Source organism: Larimichthys crocea, chromosome XIV (genome assembly GCF_000972845.2).
Source record: "Larimichthys crocea isolate SSNF chromosome XIV, L_crocea_2.0, whole genome shotgun sequence".
Lineage (NCBI taxonomy): Eukaryota > Metazoa > Chordata > Actinopteri > Sciaenidae > Larimichthys > Larimichthys crocea.
In genome coordinates, this window is record NC_040024.1 from 10540967 (window position 1) to 10557309 (window position 16343).

General features: G+C 39.6%; 1 protein-coding gene across 1 annotated transcript; it reads right to left on the minus strand.

The window, feature by feature from the left end:
• Positions 1-132: 132 nt before the first annotated feature.
• pnp5a (purine nucleoside phosphorylase 5a) lies at positions 133-2487 on the minus strand. The gene is made up of 6 exons (XM_010747486.3): positions 2222-2487; positions 1443-1612; positions 1244-1347; positions 913-1088; positions 605-795; positions 133-480 (listed from the first exon to the last, which is right to left on the minus strand). The coding sequence occupies exons 1-6, from the start codon at positions 2242-2244 to the stop codon at positions 263-265; spliced, it is 882 nt and encodes a 293-aa protein (XP_010745788.2). The 5' UTR covers positions 2245-2487; the 3' UTR covers positions 133-262.
• Positions 2488-16343: the final 13856 nt, after the last annotated feature.

Sequence of the window (16343 nt, forward strand, 5' to 3'; positions counted from 1 at the left end):
GCCTGGTTTTAAATGATACAACAAAAAAATAAACAACAGCGACCGAGAAGCGACTTTTTCGCTCGATGGGAGGAATGCAAGATGTCAGATGAGGCGCAGTGACATGACAACAAAGACCGTGTGCGTTCTCTATTTCTGTTTATATCTAAGTGAGATTCTTTAGAGGACTATGACGCTATTATCTTTTGACCTAAAGACTAAAAAACAGCCCGACTGCTCACCTAAATAATAAATGGGATTTTCTTTAGCATGATTACGCCTCTTAGGCGTAGTTGTTGTTGTGCTCGATCCTCGTCACCATGGTGGAAACCAGCCGCTCCAGCTGTTCTGCTCGCTGCTTGCCCGTCTGGAGGACTTCCTCGTGATTGGCCTTCTCCTCGCTGTCGTAGTCCATCACCGCCTGGTTGGTGATCAACGACAGGGCGAATACTCGCATGCCGCAGTGACGGGCGATGATCACCTCGTAGACTGTGCTCATGCCTGGTGAGGAAAGGAAGGCAGGAGGGATGATTATTAAAGATACCACCACAAATGGGTGAATTTTTACATCTGATTCTTACATAATTCCTTAAAAAGATAGTATAGATTGATGGCTAATCCTCACCAACAGCATCAGCGCCCAGTTTGTGCAGCATACGGCACTCAGCAATGGTCTCGAACGATGGTCCGCCCAGCACGCAGTAGACTCCCTCTTTCAGAAAGTCCCCGTAGCCAAGCTCCTGTCCAACGTCCATGGCCAGCTGCTGCAGTTCTCTGTCGTAGGCGTCGGACATGCAAGGGAAACGCACACCGAACCTGCGAGAAGAAGAAATAAGACACAGAGGAGGGTTAGATGAAGACCTGAGGTTGATCTGACCTGAAAGACCTAACCTTCTTTCCATGTACAGCATGTTTAAAAACCCTCAAACGCACCTCTCATCGTTGGGTCCAGCCAGTGGATTGTTTCCAGCGAAGCCCGGCATGTTCAGGTGGTCTTTAAGGATCATGATGTCTCCAACTTTAAAGTCCTGATTGAGGCCTCCGGCAGCGTTGGTCAGCATCACCGTCTCCACTCCGAGCAGCTTGAAGATGCGTATGGGCAGTGTGATCTGGAAAAAGACACATGGAGTACATAAATCTAGATGTTACGTAACCATTCAGATGGCGCTTTGGTTTGTAGGATCTCTCGGCAGCGTGACAGGAGCGTTTTTAAAGGATTTCACAACTAACTGCTTCTCGATGAGTTTCAAATGCACACACATACCTTCTGGATTGGGTAGCCCTCGTACAAATGGAAACGCCCCTGCATGCAAACACATGGTCTCCCCTTTAAGGTGCCGAACACGAGCCGACCGGCATGTCCATGCACTGCAGGGAGAAAAAACAACACAAAGCCAGTTAGTAAATATCAAAAAATGAATGGAAACCAGTCAGTTACTGCAAAGTTTTCATTATGAACTCACCGGTGCTTTGTGGAAAGTTGGGGATGTCTTTGTAGTTGAAGGCCACCTGGTCCTTTAACATGTCAGCCAGCCCACCGAGCCCTGAGCCGCACACGATGCCCACTGTTGGTCGGACATCTGTCTGGGCCATCAGCCAATCAGCGGTGGCCTTGCAGTCCTCGTAGGTGTAGCTGGATGTCATAAAAAGAAGTTCAGAGGGAGAAAGTCAAACAAACTGACCACAGAAAAATGACTTTTTTTAAAACCTTCTAAGCAGAGTCCTTACTCGCCTCTCTTTGCCTCTAAATTCATGATCAACATGTGATGTGAGGATTATTATCAGATTACACGGTAAGAGACCAAATCTGAGAACTGATACTAATCAGGAGAGACACTTTCCTGCAGAGAAACTCCTCGGAGTTGAACAAGTTTAACCTGCAGCTCCAGCATGGATCCAATAATAAACTTTGCTCTTTAAAGTCTGTGCTATAAATAAATATACTCAGTGAAACTACAAACTGTGGTGCTCTGTCAACACCATGAAGTTAAATAAAGTACCCAAACAGCGCCACAAAGCATACTATTCATATCAATAATGGTATAATCAGGCAAAACGTGCTGTTAAATCTTTTAAAAATCAATGGGCTCGGTTGCCCACGGCGCATGAGCACATTTTTTCTCTGGCTCCATTGCCAAGTATTCCCACCGTCCCAACTTGCCCATGAAGGGTGCCATGTGTTCAGGCCGGCATGAGGAAAGAGTAAAGCACAGTCTGTACTGAAGTGTGTGAGTGTACTCACCCTTTGTTTGCCTCTGGAAACATTGTGGAAGATTTAAGAAGAAAACAAAAGTTTCTGATGAAATAAGAAAAAAGAAGACTGGACACTTTTTTAGTGCAGGAAGAAAAAAGTTTCCAAAAAAAAACAATCAGAGCCCAGCTGTTGAAAAAAGTAAAATATTTATACACAAACTTTAAAAAAAGGTTTTTAAAAATTTCTTCTTTTTGTTGTTTCTGGTTTGGAGTCCTGTCAAAATCTTCAGTTCTGTCTGAAGAAAAGGCACAGTCACCAGCTTTATTATAGAGCAGAGATCAACCCTCCTCCCTGCTTAAGATGACGCATGTGACTGCCGCAGGCTGATTGGCTGAGCGGACACACCTTCAGAATAGCATGCAAGTTCGAAAAATCCCTCCCTCTTCCCAGCAGCAGCAGATGTGATGTTCACATCCACATCATTGTCAGCAGGAAGTGACGACTGCACACAAACATTACAACACCCATCACCCATGATCAATGGATCCACGTTCTGGTAATTATTCCAGATCCTAAAACAAGATATGATTTTCAGCATGACTCAGGGACAATGTGTTTTGAACATCATGTGTGTCCATTAGGTTGTGTTTTCACGTGCCGACTGTGTCATCACATACGTCAACACGTCTGATGTTTAAACAGAATTAGTAGGTCATGCTTTGTTGTCTTCATCAAGGAGTTCTTACGATACTATAGCAGCATGTACTAGGTTTAAAATCTACATACAGATTTTCACATAGAGCCCTGGTGTTAGATTAAAACACAAAAAAATACATAAAACAAAATGAAAATACACATTAAAAATAAAATATGGAGGCATTACAGCCAAAAACATTGTTTTTTTTCATGCACTGAGATGCCAAAAATACACAAACAGCTGCTTGTGATGTCTCCTGAATTCACTAAAAGTTAGTATTGAATAATACCTCAAAATTAGTGAGATACAATACACTTTGTCAGTAACTGACTGCAAGTTTAATGGTGATATCTATTAGTTAAATATTCGCCTGTAGTGAAATTTTCCACTTCAGTCACACCAAACTTTCCACTACTATTCCTATCCATATTCTCTACGTTTTTCACGTAGTGGTTTGACTACATGGACTGATTCATAGAACATTTTATTCATAAAAACATGAAGGAAAATGTTTTTTAATGGCTGCTGACACAACTCTAACTCTAACATGTCAACAAAGTTAAAGATTTTTGGCTCCATCCAACCTCAAGATTTCTGTTCTGGAAGTAAAGGTAGCACATTTCCAGAAAACGTGAAATACAAATATCTTATTCTAAGTAATCAAGTTCATTAATTGATTGTATATTTACATTGTTGTGTGGCTTCTTTTACTACTTAGTACTATAGTACAGTTCAGAGACTGTAGAGCTGTTGCATCGATGACGTTTTATGTTGAGTATTCCTTCAGTTACCAGGAAGTGGGTGAGGTTTATTTACTTTATATATGGACTTTAAGCAATTGCTCAACAGTGCTGCACGACTGCCAAAGCTCCAAAGTAAAGACAACAACAGTATTTTTATTATTACCTACAGCTGATATAAAAACAGACAATGCAATTTATTTAATTTTGTTTTTAAGGCTGGAATGTGACTTAAATTCTGTCCTGAATTACTTGCAACACTATCACCTACCACTTAAAATCACTTCTTCATCACAAAAAGAAAAGTACGGTGTACAGTACATAAAAGTACTAAAAAAGCACATATAAATGTAAATGCAGCTATTTAATATTGCATTTGAATTGCATTTGAAAAGCAGTATTTGTGTGCCAAGCTGTGGATGCATCATTAACAAAACTGGAAAATTATCTCACATCAGGAAAACAAGCGACACAAACACACTAACAAACGTATGATTGCCATATCTTGATATATAGAGAGAGAGGTTGTGCAATAAAATCTTCCATTGAAGCAGCTTTTACAACAGTTACATTCTTTCATAAAGCCTTTAGGACATTTTGTCCCCCCCCACTTTATTGTTGCCTGTAAGACTTAGTTCATCAACACACCTTGTTTGGGGCATGTGTGTGTTGTAAATGAGGCAAAATACAACCCAGGAAGTCATAAATAAACACTGCATTCATTTCTTTGATTGGCTCATTTATGGCTCCATGTTGTACTCATGGCATATCTCCCAACTGTACAGGTATACACACACACACACACAAAAACAAACACACAGTCACGATCACGAGGATTATCACCTAAACTGAACATCCTGTAATCGATGCGCCACAATAAATATAAAATAGAACGGTACATTGAGCAACGAGCCAAGACTGTGAAACAGCAGAAAACACACATCAGCCGTTACAGTTTACAGTTTATCAAAATATAGACGTGACCGCACCGATACATTTGTGATACATCTTTGCAGTCCTGGCTCCACCGCCTCTGAACTAAGGCCTCGCTGTTAATTATGCATAGCTTTAAGCCTTTAATATAATTTGAACCAGTGAGAATTGGTTTCACTTCACATCAGCTGAGGTTGTCGTTTGACTTGAACTTTTTTTTGGCCTTTTCAAGCTTTAATTCGATAGAGACAGCTGAAGAGTGACAGGAATACAGGGAGAGAGAGAGACGGGGATTGACATGCGGGAAAGAGCCACAGGTTGGATTCGAACCCTGGGCTTCTGCAGCAAGGACTGAGCCTTTGCATAGGGGATGGCTGCTCTACCAACTGAGTTAAACACCGCACCGCTGACTTTAACTTTTTAAACCCAGTCCTGAATGCTTCAAGGCACTATCCATGAGCTGTACCATACCAAAGAAATATGGCATACACAAATGTCATGGTAAGATGAAGAAGAAAGGTTGTATTTGTACAAGAATCATACCATTTAAAAACTTGTAGCATATTGCCAAATGACCAACAGTAGAACACATCCAGTGAAGGTCAACCTGTCATCATTACGCAAGTTAACATAAACCAATTACTGACCTTTGCCTTGGTTTTATTGGTTTGCGTAAATTGTAAATAAAGTAAATACAACGTACACACAACATAGAGCCTGACGTCGAGCCTGACCTTGACTTGTTGTTTGACACTGACACATAAGAGCAGCAGTTGTCAGCCTTGGTGTGTGTTATGATTTCCTTTCCTGGGTGAACCACCTCTCTGTTTGGGTGCTGGCTTCTTCATATCGCTTTTTAGTTGATAACTTTGTTGGAGCCGTTGACCTCTTCTCCGCTGCCCTGGTTTATAACACACCTTTGGCTCAGCCAATGAGTTGGGGGCATTGGACTGCAGCGCAACAGCCCACAGTAACTTGTTTACCTGCCCTCAGTTTTTACAGGCAAGTGAAATGTCAATAAAAGTGTTCCTGAAGATTTTGCTAACGGAGACACTGGTAGCAGGACAGCAGAAAAGGAACAGTCATATGTCTGTAGTCAGGTGTCTGTGCGGAACGTAACTCTCTTTATGTATTTCGAATCAGTTTCATGAACTAACTTGAGACCATATTTCAATAAAATGTAGATTTTTTTGTGACTGAAACTGGGACCAGCAGGTCTTTTCCCACAGAAAACTCATTTAACCCATTCAAGTTCATATCGTTTTAGCACACAAACAGTTCCCGGGACTGCGTTCATTTCCTGTAACTACTTATCCTTGTCAGGGTCGTTGGGGGCTGGAGTCTATCCCAACTAGCATTGGACAAGAGGCAGGGTACAACTTGAATTAGTTGGCAATTCAGCAGAAGCTGGAGAGAATCCATACGCAAGAGAACATGCAAACTCCACAAACATGGGCCATAGCCGGGGTTTAAACCAGGTGACAGTAGTGAACCACGCCACTGCGCCACCAATCTTGGCGACTCATATTGACAAATATTATCTTAGATGATTCAACTCTTCAGGAGTAAAGACGATAAGCTATGTGACTACTGATAAAACACATCAACAAATTTTAACCTAAATTTCGAGTTACTTGGCAAAAGAAAATGAGAATTAATTATTTTTTTCCATCCACTGTAGTTATGCAAATATTAGCTGTTTTACGAGATAAGCAGTAGGTGGCTCCAATTCTCCAGTTGGAAAAACCAAAAGAAGGTGCAACGAGATGATGTAATTAAATGAGGGCCGGCTGAACTCCAAACAACGATGGAAATATGACATTTTTTTCTTTGTTTTATGTATTAATTTGAGGAAGGTTACATCAGATCCGTGTGGAGTGAGGATGTGTTATAGAGTCATGGACAAAGAGGAAACAGCAGAACAGTCATGTGAGTCAAATCTTCATTATATCGGAACTTACTCGAAAAAAGTTTCTTCAGTCTGAAAAAGGCAATGACCACCTCAATTTTCTTATAAAGAAGCAGGAACAGGCCTGATAACATGGATCCAAAATGACAGAGAGATAAACTCAGACATCTGTCATGTCACTATCAGCTTTTTCTACTTGCTGAATACACACACGGGTCAGGCATGAGATCCAATGTCAGCAGACCCTTTAAAGACATACCGGTTTCTAAGGTCACACATTTTGATATGTTATGTTTGGTGTAATTTGTAAAGCCTCCAGAACTAATGCAAGCCAAGATTTCTCACAAGGTTATGTGAAATCCTGCTCTTTGGAAATGAAACAAACTATTTGAACCCCTCTGGAAGCTACTGTAACTTCACGAGACAGCTTTTAAGATGGACATCTCACATGTCACAAGTCATAGTCGTTTTTCTTTGCTGATATGTGGAAATTATCCTGGTTTAACCTCCTGATAAGACTTGCTTCTCTTCAGCTTATTATTTGACTTCACCAGCTGCAGAAATATTTTCAATACTGAAGGACACACATTGTGACACACATGATACCTTTTGGTCAAACCTTGTTTTAAAGATTTTTAAGCCCTTAGCACAGCCAATGGAGAGACAACAAGTAACCGGATATCTGGACTATAGATAACGGATATTCACAGTCTGATTATCAACTTGATACGTTAGAAAGATAGACACTGTTCAACTGATGTCGAAGTGAAACTGTCGTCAAACAATAGCTGGTTGCAATTTCACTGGTCAATATTACAAAGACTACAGAACACGTCCAGTCTTTGGAGAGTCTTGGAGATATGATTTGTGAAGAGTCCTTGCACCAGGAATGTTGCAGTGCATGGTCAGCATCTTGACCCTTAAGACATGGGGGCACCCATTCCACATGCTTAGACACATGGTAGGTTAATACTTAAAAGCTTTGCGTGGCTTAGAGCTAGATTATTATGAAATCTATGTTGTTCTCAGAAGTATTGAAGTTTGGCAAGATTGGATGTGTCGGCTGTTCACAGTGCAACACACTAAAAGGGGTTACAGAGAAAAAGGCTCTGACAGTTGGTTCTTATGCATTTTCCTAAAAATGGGCTGTCTCAACCCCTGTAAATTGTTACCAGACAATTTGCATATATAGCATCTAAACAGTTTTCTTCAACATATCTTCTAATCAGTAGCCAGTATGCCCCCAATCTAGATGTCACCTCTCTGGCCTGAACCTGAACTTTACCTTACCCTGCCAGTCTCAGTGAAACATCAATAAATGGAAGTGCCTTCAAGACATGTAATAAATAGGAACAAACACTGTATAATTTAAATCTAAATAGCTGTGTAACCCTGATTTTTATATAACAAAAATGATGCGGATCTCTTATTTGTAGTGTGTCTGCACACATATGCTTCCCTTTGCCCTGTTTTATAAAACAAGATCATTTCTATTGTTCTAACTGATGAGAAAGTTTTAGGAACAGACTGTTGTGTAACTTATTTTGGCTGTCTGACCCTCAGTAGAGCAATCTGGCCTTGTGGGTGCACGGTGACACGAGAAGCCAACACAGATGTTCTTTCACTCTGTAGTTTCTCTTATCTTTTACTCTGCTCACCATGTTTTGTATATATTATACTAAATGCTGATCTAAAAACTGACATGAAGCACCATTAAGATTCAGAATTTTGTTGTTGCCACAAAAATAAAAGCTAAATTTGTGTTGATACCCGGCCTTGATGCTTTTCTAGAACTTCGTGTCCTACAGGTGAACATGCCCAGTCCTCATAACAAACACACTTAGCTCATACTAAATATTGATCTATTGGGACAAATGTCTGTGAGCGGTTGACCCAGTGAGACCTGATGCCCCATTTTTCAAAATCACGAACAACAGATTGTGTTCTCAATCAATATTGGCATGTTTTAGTGCAGGAAGTGGACCCAAATTCAGATATGAATGTAAACAAAAAGGTAACTTTAATCACAATAAAATACCCCACAAAGATGTATATTTCAAACAACGCACTGTATTGGACAACATGAGTAAGTGTTTCACCAGGATTGTGTCTCCTAAGGGACCAATCAGAAGTGCTCAATATATATCTAAACATAAACATGCTGTGATAGAGGTTGGGGGTGCTCGAATGCTTGAGGAGTATGGCTTCTCCACATGTTGAGAGTTAAGCTCGACTCAACAACATTTGCGTACTGTACCTCTGGTACAGCAATGTATAATATTTAAACTGGATTCGTTGTATTGAAGTACATCGACCGAGCAGTTTGGTTTAAAAACTCAAGATCTGGACAAGTTGGATGAGAAATAACTCATAATTAAGATTACCTAACCTCAATCGAGCAGCACCTACATCAGAAAAAAGTAAAGTAAAGTGAATTCTTACATTTATTATTTTATCGTCTGTTGCAGTAAATCTCACACATCTGGCAACTGCTTTTATACGTCCAGAACATCTGCTTGATTGCCTTGCACGCTTGATTTTTTGCCGTTTCACAACTCTTTCACCAGAGCAGCCAAATAAAGTCACAATGTGATGAAACAAGTTGCAAAATGTGTCTGAAAATACCAGTACATGCATACTTCTTTCTTTTAACTGATCAACAAAGGACAGCTTACTGTCACTTCTACTGTCACTGAACTGCTTGACTGCTTGAACTTGAACATGTGGTGTGTCACCAGTCACATGAGCTGGTGAAGCAGCTCAGTGAGCCTCTTCGCGACCTGATCTGTGAGGTCAACGTTAGTATGAACAGCTGTAACAGAAAGGGGAAATGGACAGCACATGATGTTTCACGCCCTGTCTTGTCAAGTAAATCAAGTCCATGGTAAATGATTGATGTGTCGTTGCACACAAGCCTCACAGGACACTCAACTGACAATAGGAATGCAGTACAATTTTTTATTTATTGACGTGTGATGTGTTATGGCTTTTGTGGCGTGCTTTGAGGCAGTTGGACTCTGTAATTTCTCACATTAAGGGATTCATTCTTAAGAGGGTTGCACACTTTCACATCATTGATTACAGACCAGACAGCACTGTTGTCTTAGATGTCTGAAGGTTAACTGACCTAAAAATGTGTTAGTTGTATCTAACTTAAAAATCTTGACAGTACATGTTAAAGCAACATTATGTAACTTTTGAAAAGGTTTTCTCAAAATCTGGCTGCTCTTCATGAACTCTGATTTACAGAGATTCCTGATGGACAGTAAAGTAAACCGCTGCAAACTGTAGCTGCTGTTAGCTTATATGTACAGTATATAGATAATTAGCTGGGCTGACCAGACTTTGAGCTCAGAGCATTGGGGGAGGGTTGGTGTTTGTTGTTGTCTTCGGGCCCGGGGTGCAGGTGAATGCTGATAGAAAGCGGAGCTGGTGTAATTTCCTGTGTGCACATAATGGCAGAGGCGAACAGACAAAAGAGGACGTTGACAAAGGAAGCTAAGAAGAGAAAACAAGAACGAAATTGAGCAAGAGACCTCCAGAGACGAGTAAATCTGGGACTTACTTTTTTGCTTTACCTTGTGTATTTGCACTTGGTTGACGCTGAAGAAGTTGACTTCCTAGTTTTCGATAATTAATCATAACAAATACACGTGTACTAGTAAATACAAATACACTACAGCTGTCCATATTTACGACAGCTGCATTGCACTCTGCAAACTGGGGGCGCAACAATGCCAGTTTCGATGCAATGTCACGTTAAAGCTGCTCTAATCAGTGATTTTTTTAGCTTCTTTCAGCGCATTGTTTTAGTTTTTTGGCCTACCACATTTACTGTCAATGCCATCACCAACAACTGCAGCATCAGCAGGCAGGTAAATATAGCAACTAGCTGGTGAACATAGTCAAGCATTTACTGGCTGAAGGGACACATATTTACCTCAGGAGTTAGTGAGAACAGTAGAATGCTTTATAAAATACCCACTGTATATGAGAAGCAAATATAAGTAGATATATATATAGTGCATAGACTTTGCTTTGCAGCCTTGACACTGTGAGCAATATAACGGAAATATAACTTTACATAAAACTAAAATGACTTGGAAGCTACCTGGAAAGGCAGCACTTGTTCAGTGTCTCCTGGTGTCATTGCTGCAATAAAACACATTACATAAAACTACAGAACTGGCTGTGAATCAACACGAAGATATGAGAAATGTTTGAAGCTTGAACACAAAGAGTGCCAAATACCGTTGGTGTGTGTCATTGTTAGGGAGACACGGTGCAAAAACTGGCCCCTTCAGACAGACTCATAACTGTTGCCTAGGATTATATGATAACTTGATGCTGCGTACGCAAAAAATGTACTCGGAAAGGGTTTCCTGTGCAGCAACACAAACACAACACAATCTGAAAGTCGTTTTCAGGTTTCGTTTTCAGGTGCAGCTTTTCAAGTTCAAAAATCTGCCTAATAGAGGATACAAACACAGACACATAAAAAAAACAAAAACAAACTGTCACTAGAAACAGATCTATGGTCAAAATTTTAAGTGTTGTCCTCTTTATCATGCGTATTTCTAAAAGTAAGTCTTACATAACTTGCAGACAGCTTATCTCATAAAAGATAACACTGGGAATACAACCATGTGATCAAAGGCAAAGGTTGGGTTTTTACATTGACAGTGGCACTGGCATGGATGATCAGATGATGTTTACTAAAATCATATGGATATTCATGCATATACTTCATTTGCACACCCATGCACATTAGCATGACTCAGATTTGTGGAGCTGTATTTGTTCATCTAACTATTTGATGAATTAATGTTTCAATCACTTGCCAACTCCCTAAATAGTAATTTTGTGTGCACAGTATGTGGCTCTGAACACTTTTTGTACCTTAAAGGTTGCATAACATGTACAGTATTTGTGATCTCGGGATGTAGCTGCGACATGTTCCACATGCGTGCCTGCAGCTGTAAGGGTTTGCATCAGCAGAAAATTGTGGCTATATGTGAAAACAGAATCATGTGGTCTCATTTTCAAGGAGCCTTGAAAGGCTGCACACTGACCTTGTTTCACACAGTGAAAGCAACACTTTAATGTGGGAAAACATACCTGAAAAAACCTGTAACTAAACCGGAAAACTTTGGTTCATAACATCTACAACTGATTGAATTTCACAGGGATGTTAGCTACTGTAACCAGACACACACACTGTAAACTCTGCTTGATATCAATTTAATTTCATTATATTAAAAAGTATGAAACTAGAGAGTTCCTGAGACTCGCCATGATTCAGCAGATAACTGTTATCTTTGTGTACCGTTTCTGAAAGGTCAAAATACTGTATATAAATATGATAAAAGAATGTCAACAAGGGCTGAAAGATGATGATGATTCAAGGGGTCCATGGACAGTCCTGGATATTTATATTTGAAGAAAAGTTTTGTTTAAAGGCCGTCTCTAGAAAATGCATGAACCCACTAACAAAGTGGGCGTGTAGGCACATTTGTGTGGAGGTTATATAACAGATGACCCACCTGACCTGTTTGTTTTTGCAGGTCTCAGTGCCAAGGTGCTGGATGAGCTGTATTGCTTCCAAAAATCATCAGATCAAAGAAAGAAGGAGACAGCTTGGAAGCAACGTAATACACATATTCACAGTAAAAGATAAAAGCAGTACTAAAATGAGCCAACATATCCAGTTATAATAAAAATAGTGGATTTAAATAAGATTTATCAGAGCTACTTGTTGTAAAACTTCTTCCCTAAGAGTGTTAAATACAGTCATAAATTTAGGATCAAAAGGCTGTTTAGAAAATAATTTCCATTTTGTTTTGTCTGCAATTAAAACAAATTCAGATTAAAGAATGTACATCAGACTCTCAAAGCAAGCTGCAATTGTATGATAACCAATTTGGACATAACTATATAAAGCTAAGTCATCAGCATAGAGATTCACGCTACTGGTACCTACAGTAAGTGTGACAACAACAAAGGTAAAAAAGGTTAAAAGGTAAGAGGAGCTCCTCTGGACACAATGAGTAGCCTAATCAACAGCCTTGTGCTTACAACTGAATCACAGTCGTGCAGCATCACTCTCTCTCATGTGATATTGCTTAAATTTTCCAGCCAAATTTCAGGTAACTTGTACTCTAAAACCTCATGGTTTTCGACTGCATGCGCTTCATTTGGGAAACAAGTTCAAACATAAACAAACACTTATGAATTCTAACGGAGTCAAAGAGAAACTCTGAAAAGCCAAATGATTTGCTTAACGGAGCGCAAACTGCTTTAGATTATCTGCCACAGGTTTATCTTAACGTGCAGTCTCAAAGACATAACAGCTGGGCTGAGGTTAATGTGGTATTGTGTCACGTCATGTCGGAGCTGCAGTAAAAAACACAATTTCCTCAAAGTTACGCAACTGACAGGAAACGAGGCAAAAGATAATCAGAGCGGGGAAAGAAAAGGAAATGACAGAAAGCTCAGGGATAAAGAACAAAAATGATGGATAAAATTCCTTTGTGAAGGCATTTTAGTTTGTGCTGACGCAGGAAAATCAGATCAGGCTCCCATCCTTGTGAGAACTTGAATCAACCTCGTGAAGGCAAAAATTAGATGAGCTATTTGCAGACTGCCATGCTGCAGCGCATTAGATGAAACGAATGGAGAAGGACAGATTGCATGTGCATCCCTATGTACGTGTATGTGTGTTTTTAGATTGAGATAATGTCTTCCTCCTGCAGACTTTTTTAGCAACACAAGTTTATAATATTATGCTCAGGAAGCTGCAAGTGCTACCTGTAAATCATTATTCCATTAACACCTAAGTAAACCCAATGACCCAAGACTAGATCACTCGTTTTTTACAATTGTCTCCAGTGCCTTGGGTGGATCGAGGGCAGGACTACATGCACATTGGCCTTGTCTATAATCTTATTGGTCCTTGAAGTACCCGTGTTCACTTTAAATTAAACTTTATTGGCTTAATCTCGAAAGATACATAAATGTCATAGTGGACCTGCAAAATCCGCTTTAAATGCATCTTCTACCTTAAAACGATTGCACTTTTCTTGCACCAGAGACCCTGGAAGTGGTCTGTAACTCCACAAAGAAATATATAACAGGGTTTCCAGAGTGATACAGGACTGGTGGTGGCGGGAGTCTATTAGTGCAGGTGTGCAGATGAAACAGGGCCTGGAAGATGAGTTTTTCCCAGGGGCACAATTAGACAAAGATCAAACAAGAACAAATCATTTTCATGAATGAGAATGGAGTAGTTTTGTTACCAAAAGGAAAACTGAGTCAGGTTTTAAATGCAGCATAGGTTGATTGGCAGACGAGGAACAGCTGTTGAGGTGATTAGGCAGGTGAGAGGGAAATTGGAGGTCATTAGCAATGACTAACCCATGACAGAGAGAAAATAGAAACACAAGAGGAGGGGAAATTACATGAGTTTTGTGTTTGCCCTTTAAAAACAATTCATTCCAGAGTTGATTTGCTGTTTGGTCAGATTTGTGGTTATTCGTGTGCATAAAAAGTCACCAGAATGCAGAAAATTAAGCTTCTAATACTCAAAATTCCCTTTAGGGAGCATGGCTAGATCCATCACGTAATACAAGGCCTTACTGTGTAAAAACATGGCCCATAATTTAGAAACATTGTAGATGTGCCTCTCTCCATTCTTGATCATATTCAGTACGCAGGGATCATTCCACTGTGGTCACTAGTCAGCCCAACCCAAGGCATCGTAACTCAATTAAGATGATGTCACGATGTAATCTAATCACTCTACACATTCTTCAGTTTATTTTCATCATTGGGGGACACATCAAATAAATTAATCTGATCATTCTTTAAGTCAGACTTTCAGTTAAGTCTCTGGGGAACTAGTTGAATACATCTTGAAATAAAAAGCATGTTCCTCCAAAATCTCTCATTCGTTCTCAGTTAGCTTCGGATCTGGTGGCTGTGAAGGTCACTCCAGATGATTCACATCACTTTCATACTAAACATATTATTCAGTGATTCTGTGTACTGTACAGTAGATATAAGCAGACTCGCATGTCACATGAGTGGAAATTAGGTTTCTAGTCATATGATGAAGACTACAGGTTTTCTTTTCTTGATACAACAAATTATAGGACTGCTTATAATTTAATAACAATAAAAACACATGACCATGTCTAAAGAAGTACTATCTGTGTCTAAAAAGAGACAAGATAAGGATGTCTTACTTTGGAACTTAAGCCGAGTCACTAAATATCAATGTTTTCTTCTATTATCAGTTTTCTTTGTCGTTGTCGGTTGTATTATTGCTCTGTTGAAGAGCAGCATTGACCTCTTGAGGCTGCCTTTGTTGATCACATCTACATTTTTGTCTTTTTAGGGAATTGACAGATGCCTAAAAGTCTCTTAAAGAATTTAGGTTTTTGTGTGGTTGCTAAATACAAAATCTAAAATTTTTACAGGACCTCTATCCTTTAGTCAAAACATCAATCAAACAATATGAGACTGAAAATCCTTTGAAATCCTTTAAATTGTCTTGTACAAATGAGATATTTTCTGTTTATTGTACGTCATCTTGAAGCTTGCAAATATGACACCATAGACATTGTTTTCTTTATATTTTAAATTTCATTTAGTCACAATAAGAAATGTGCAACAAAATGTTTTATTTTGGAATTGCCTGCTGCCTGAAGCAGCACTTCTGATTTCTGTCCCGAATGCACACACAACACAGTATTAAACTTTTTGATTTTAATATTTATTCCTGAATTTTATTCTCATTTCACATTATAATGGGTTCAAAAAGTATGAAGCAAGTTGAGAAATGTGCACAAAATATGCACAAATCTTCACGTTGTCATGGTTTGTAGTTGTGAGGTAGTTTTTTCTTACACCTCTTTTGCTTCTACTGTTCCTCTGATGAGTGTGTGTTTCACACATAACCACTAGATGGAGAGAGAGTGTTGAACATCTTTAACACCTTTATCAGCTTGACAGCTCTTCAATTTTCCATCACTCTTTAAACTAATGACATAAAAACACAACCTACTGGATATAGTGTGTCTCATTAATGCAGTGTAGCCACGTTTTCCTCCCGTCTCTTAAGAGATTTCAGTCTAAAGATGGTCGGAAACTTCTTCTCAGAGAAATTTTGAAGCAACCAGTTATTATTGATGTAAGAGAACTTCGTAAACCCAGGATCTCTCCATGTTTGTTAGTGTGTGTATGAAATGTTACAAAAATCCATCACAACGTTATAATGAAACTAGCTGTAGTGAGAACGGCCCCAGGAAAGAAAGACCGAGAGTCGCCTCTGCTGCAGAGGACTTCTCACAGTTACCTGCCTTGAAAATCATCACTTAACAGCACCTCAGATTACTTTTGGTTCAAAACCGCCTCTGTCTTTGTGAAAACAACAGGAAAAGGTGAATGGATGCTTTCTGCATGTGTGATTTCCACTGTGAGACACCAAGGAGGAGGTGTTAAAGTGTGAAGGTGCCCTGCTGGTGACACTGTTGGTGATTCATTTTAAACAAATCACATGCCACCCCATCTGGTTTTCACTTAGTGGGTGAACATCATTTGTTTTTTTAACAGGACAATGACCCCAAACATACTTCCAGGCTATGCAAGGGCTATTTGACCGAGACGTGGAGGGATAGAGTGCTGCATCAGATGACCTGCCATCCACAATCACACAACGTGAACCCGAATGAGATGGTTGGAGATCAGTTGGCCTGCAGGGTAAAGGAAACCACATAATTCCATATGTGTTATTTCAAGTTTTGATGTCTTCGGTGTAAATCTGCAATTCACAAATGAATGAAACACGAACTAAAACCATTCATTGAGAAGATGACTGTGACCTATGACTGT

Coding starts and splice junctions, on each gene's coding strand:
- pnp5a (XM_010747486.3), bottom strand. CDS start 2,244: ATGTTTCCAGAGGCAAACAAAGG. Junction 1,613..2,221: donor TTTCCAGAGGCAAACAAAGG/GTGAGTACACTC, acceptor TATGACATCCAG/CTACACCTACGAGGACTGCA. Junction 481..604: donor ACTGGGCGCTGATGCTGTTG/GTGAGGATTAGC, acceptor TTTCCTCACCAG/GCATGAGCACAGTCTACGAG.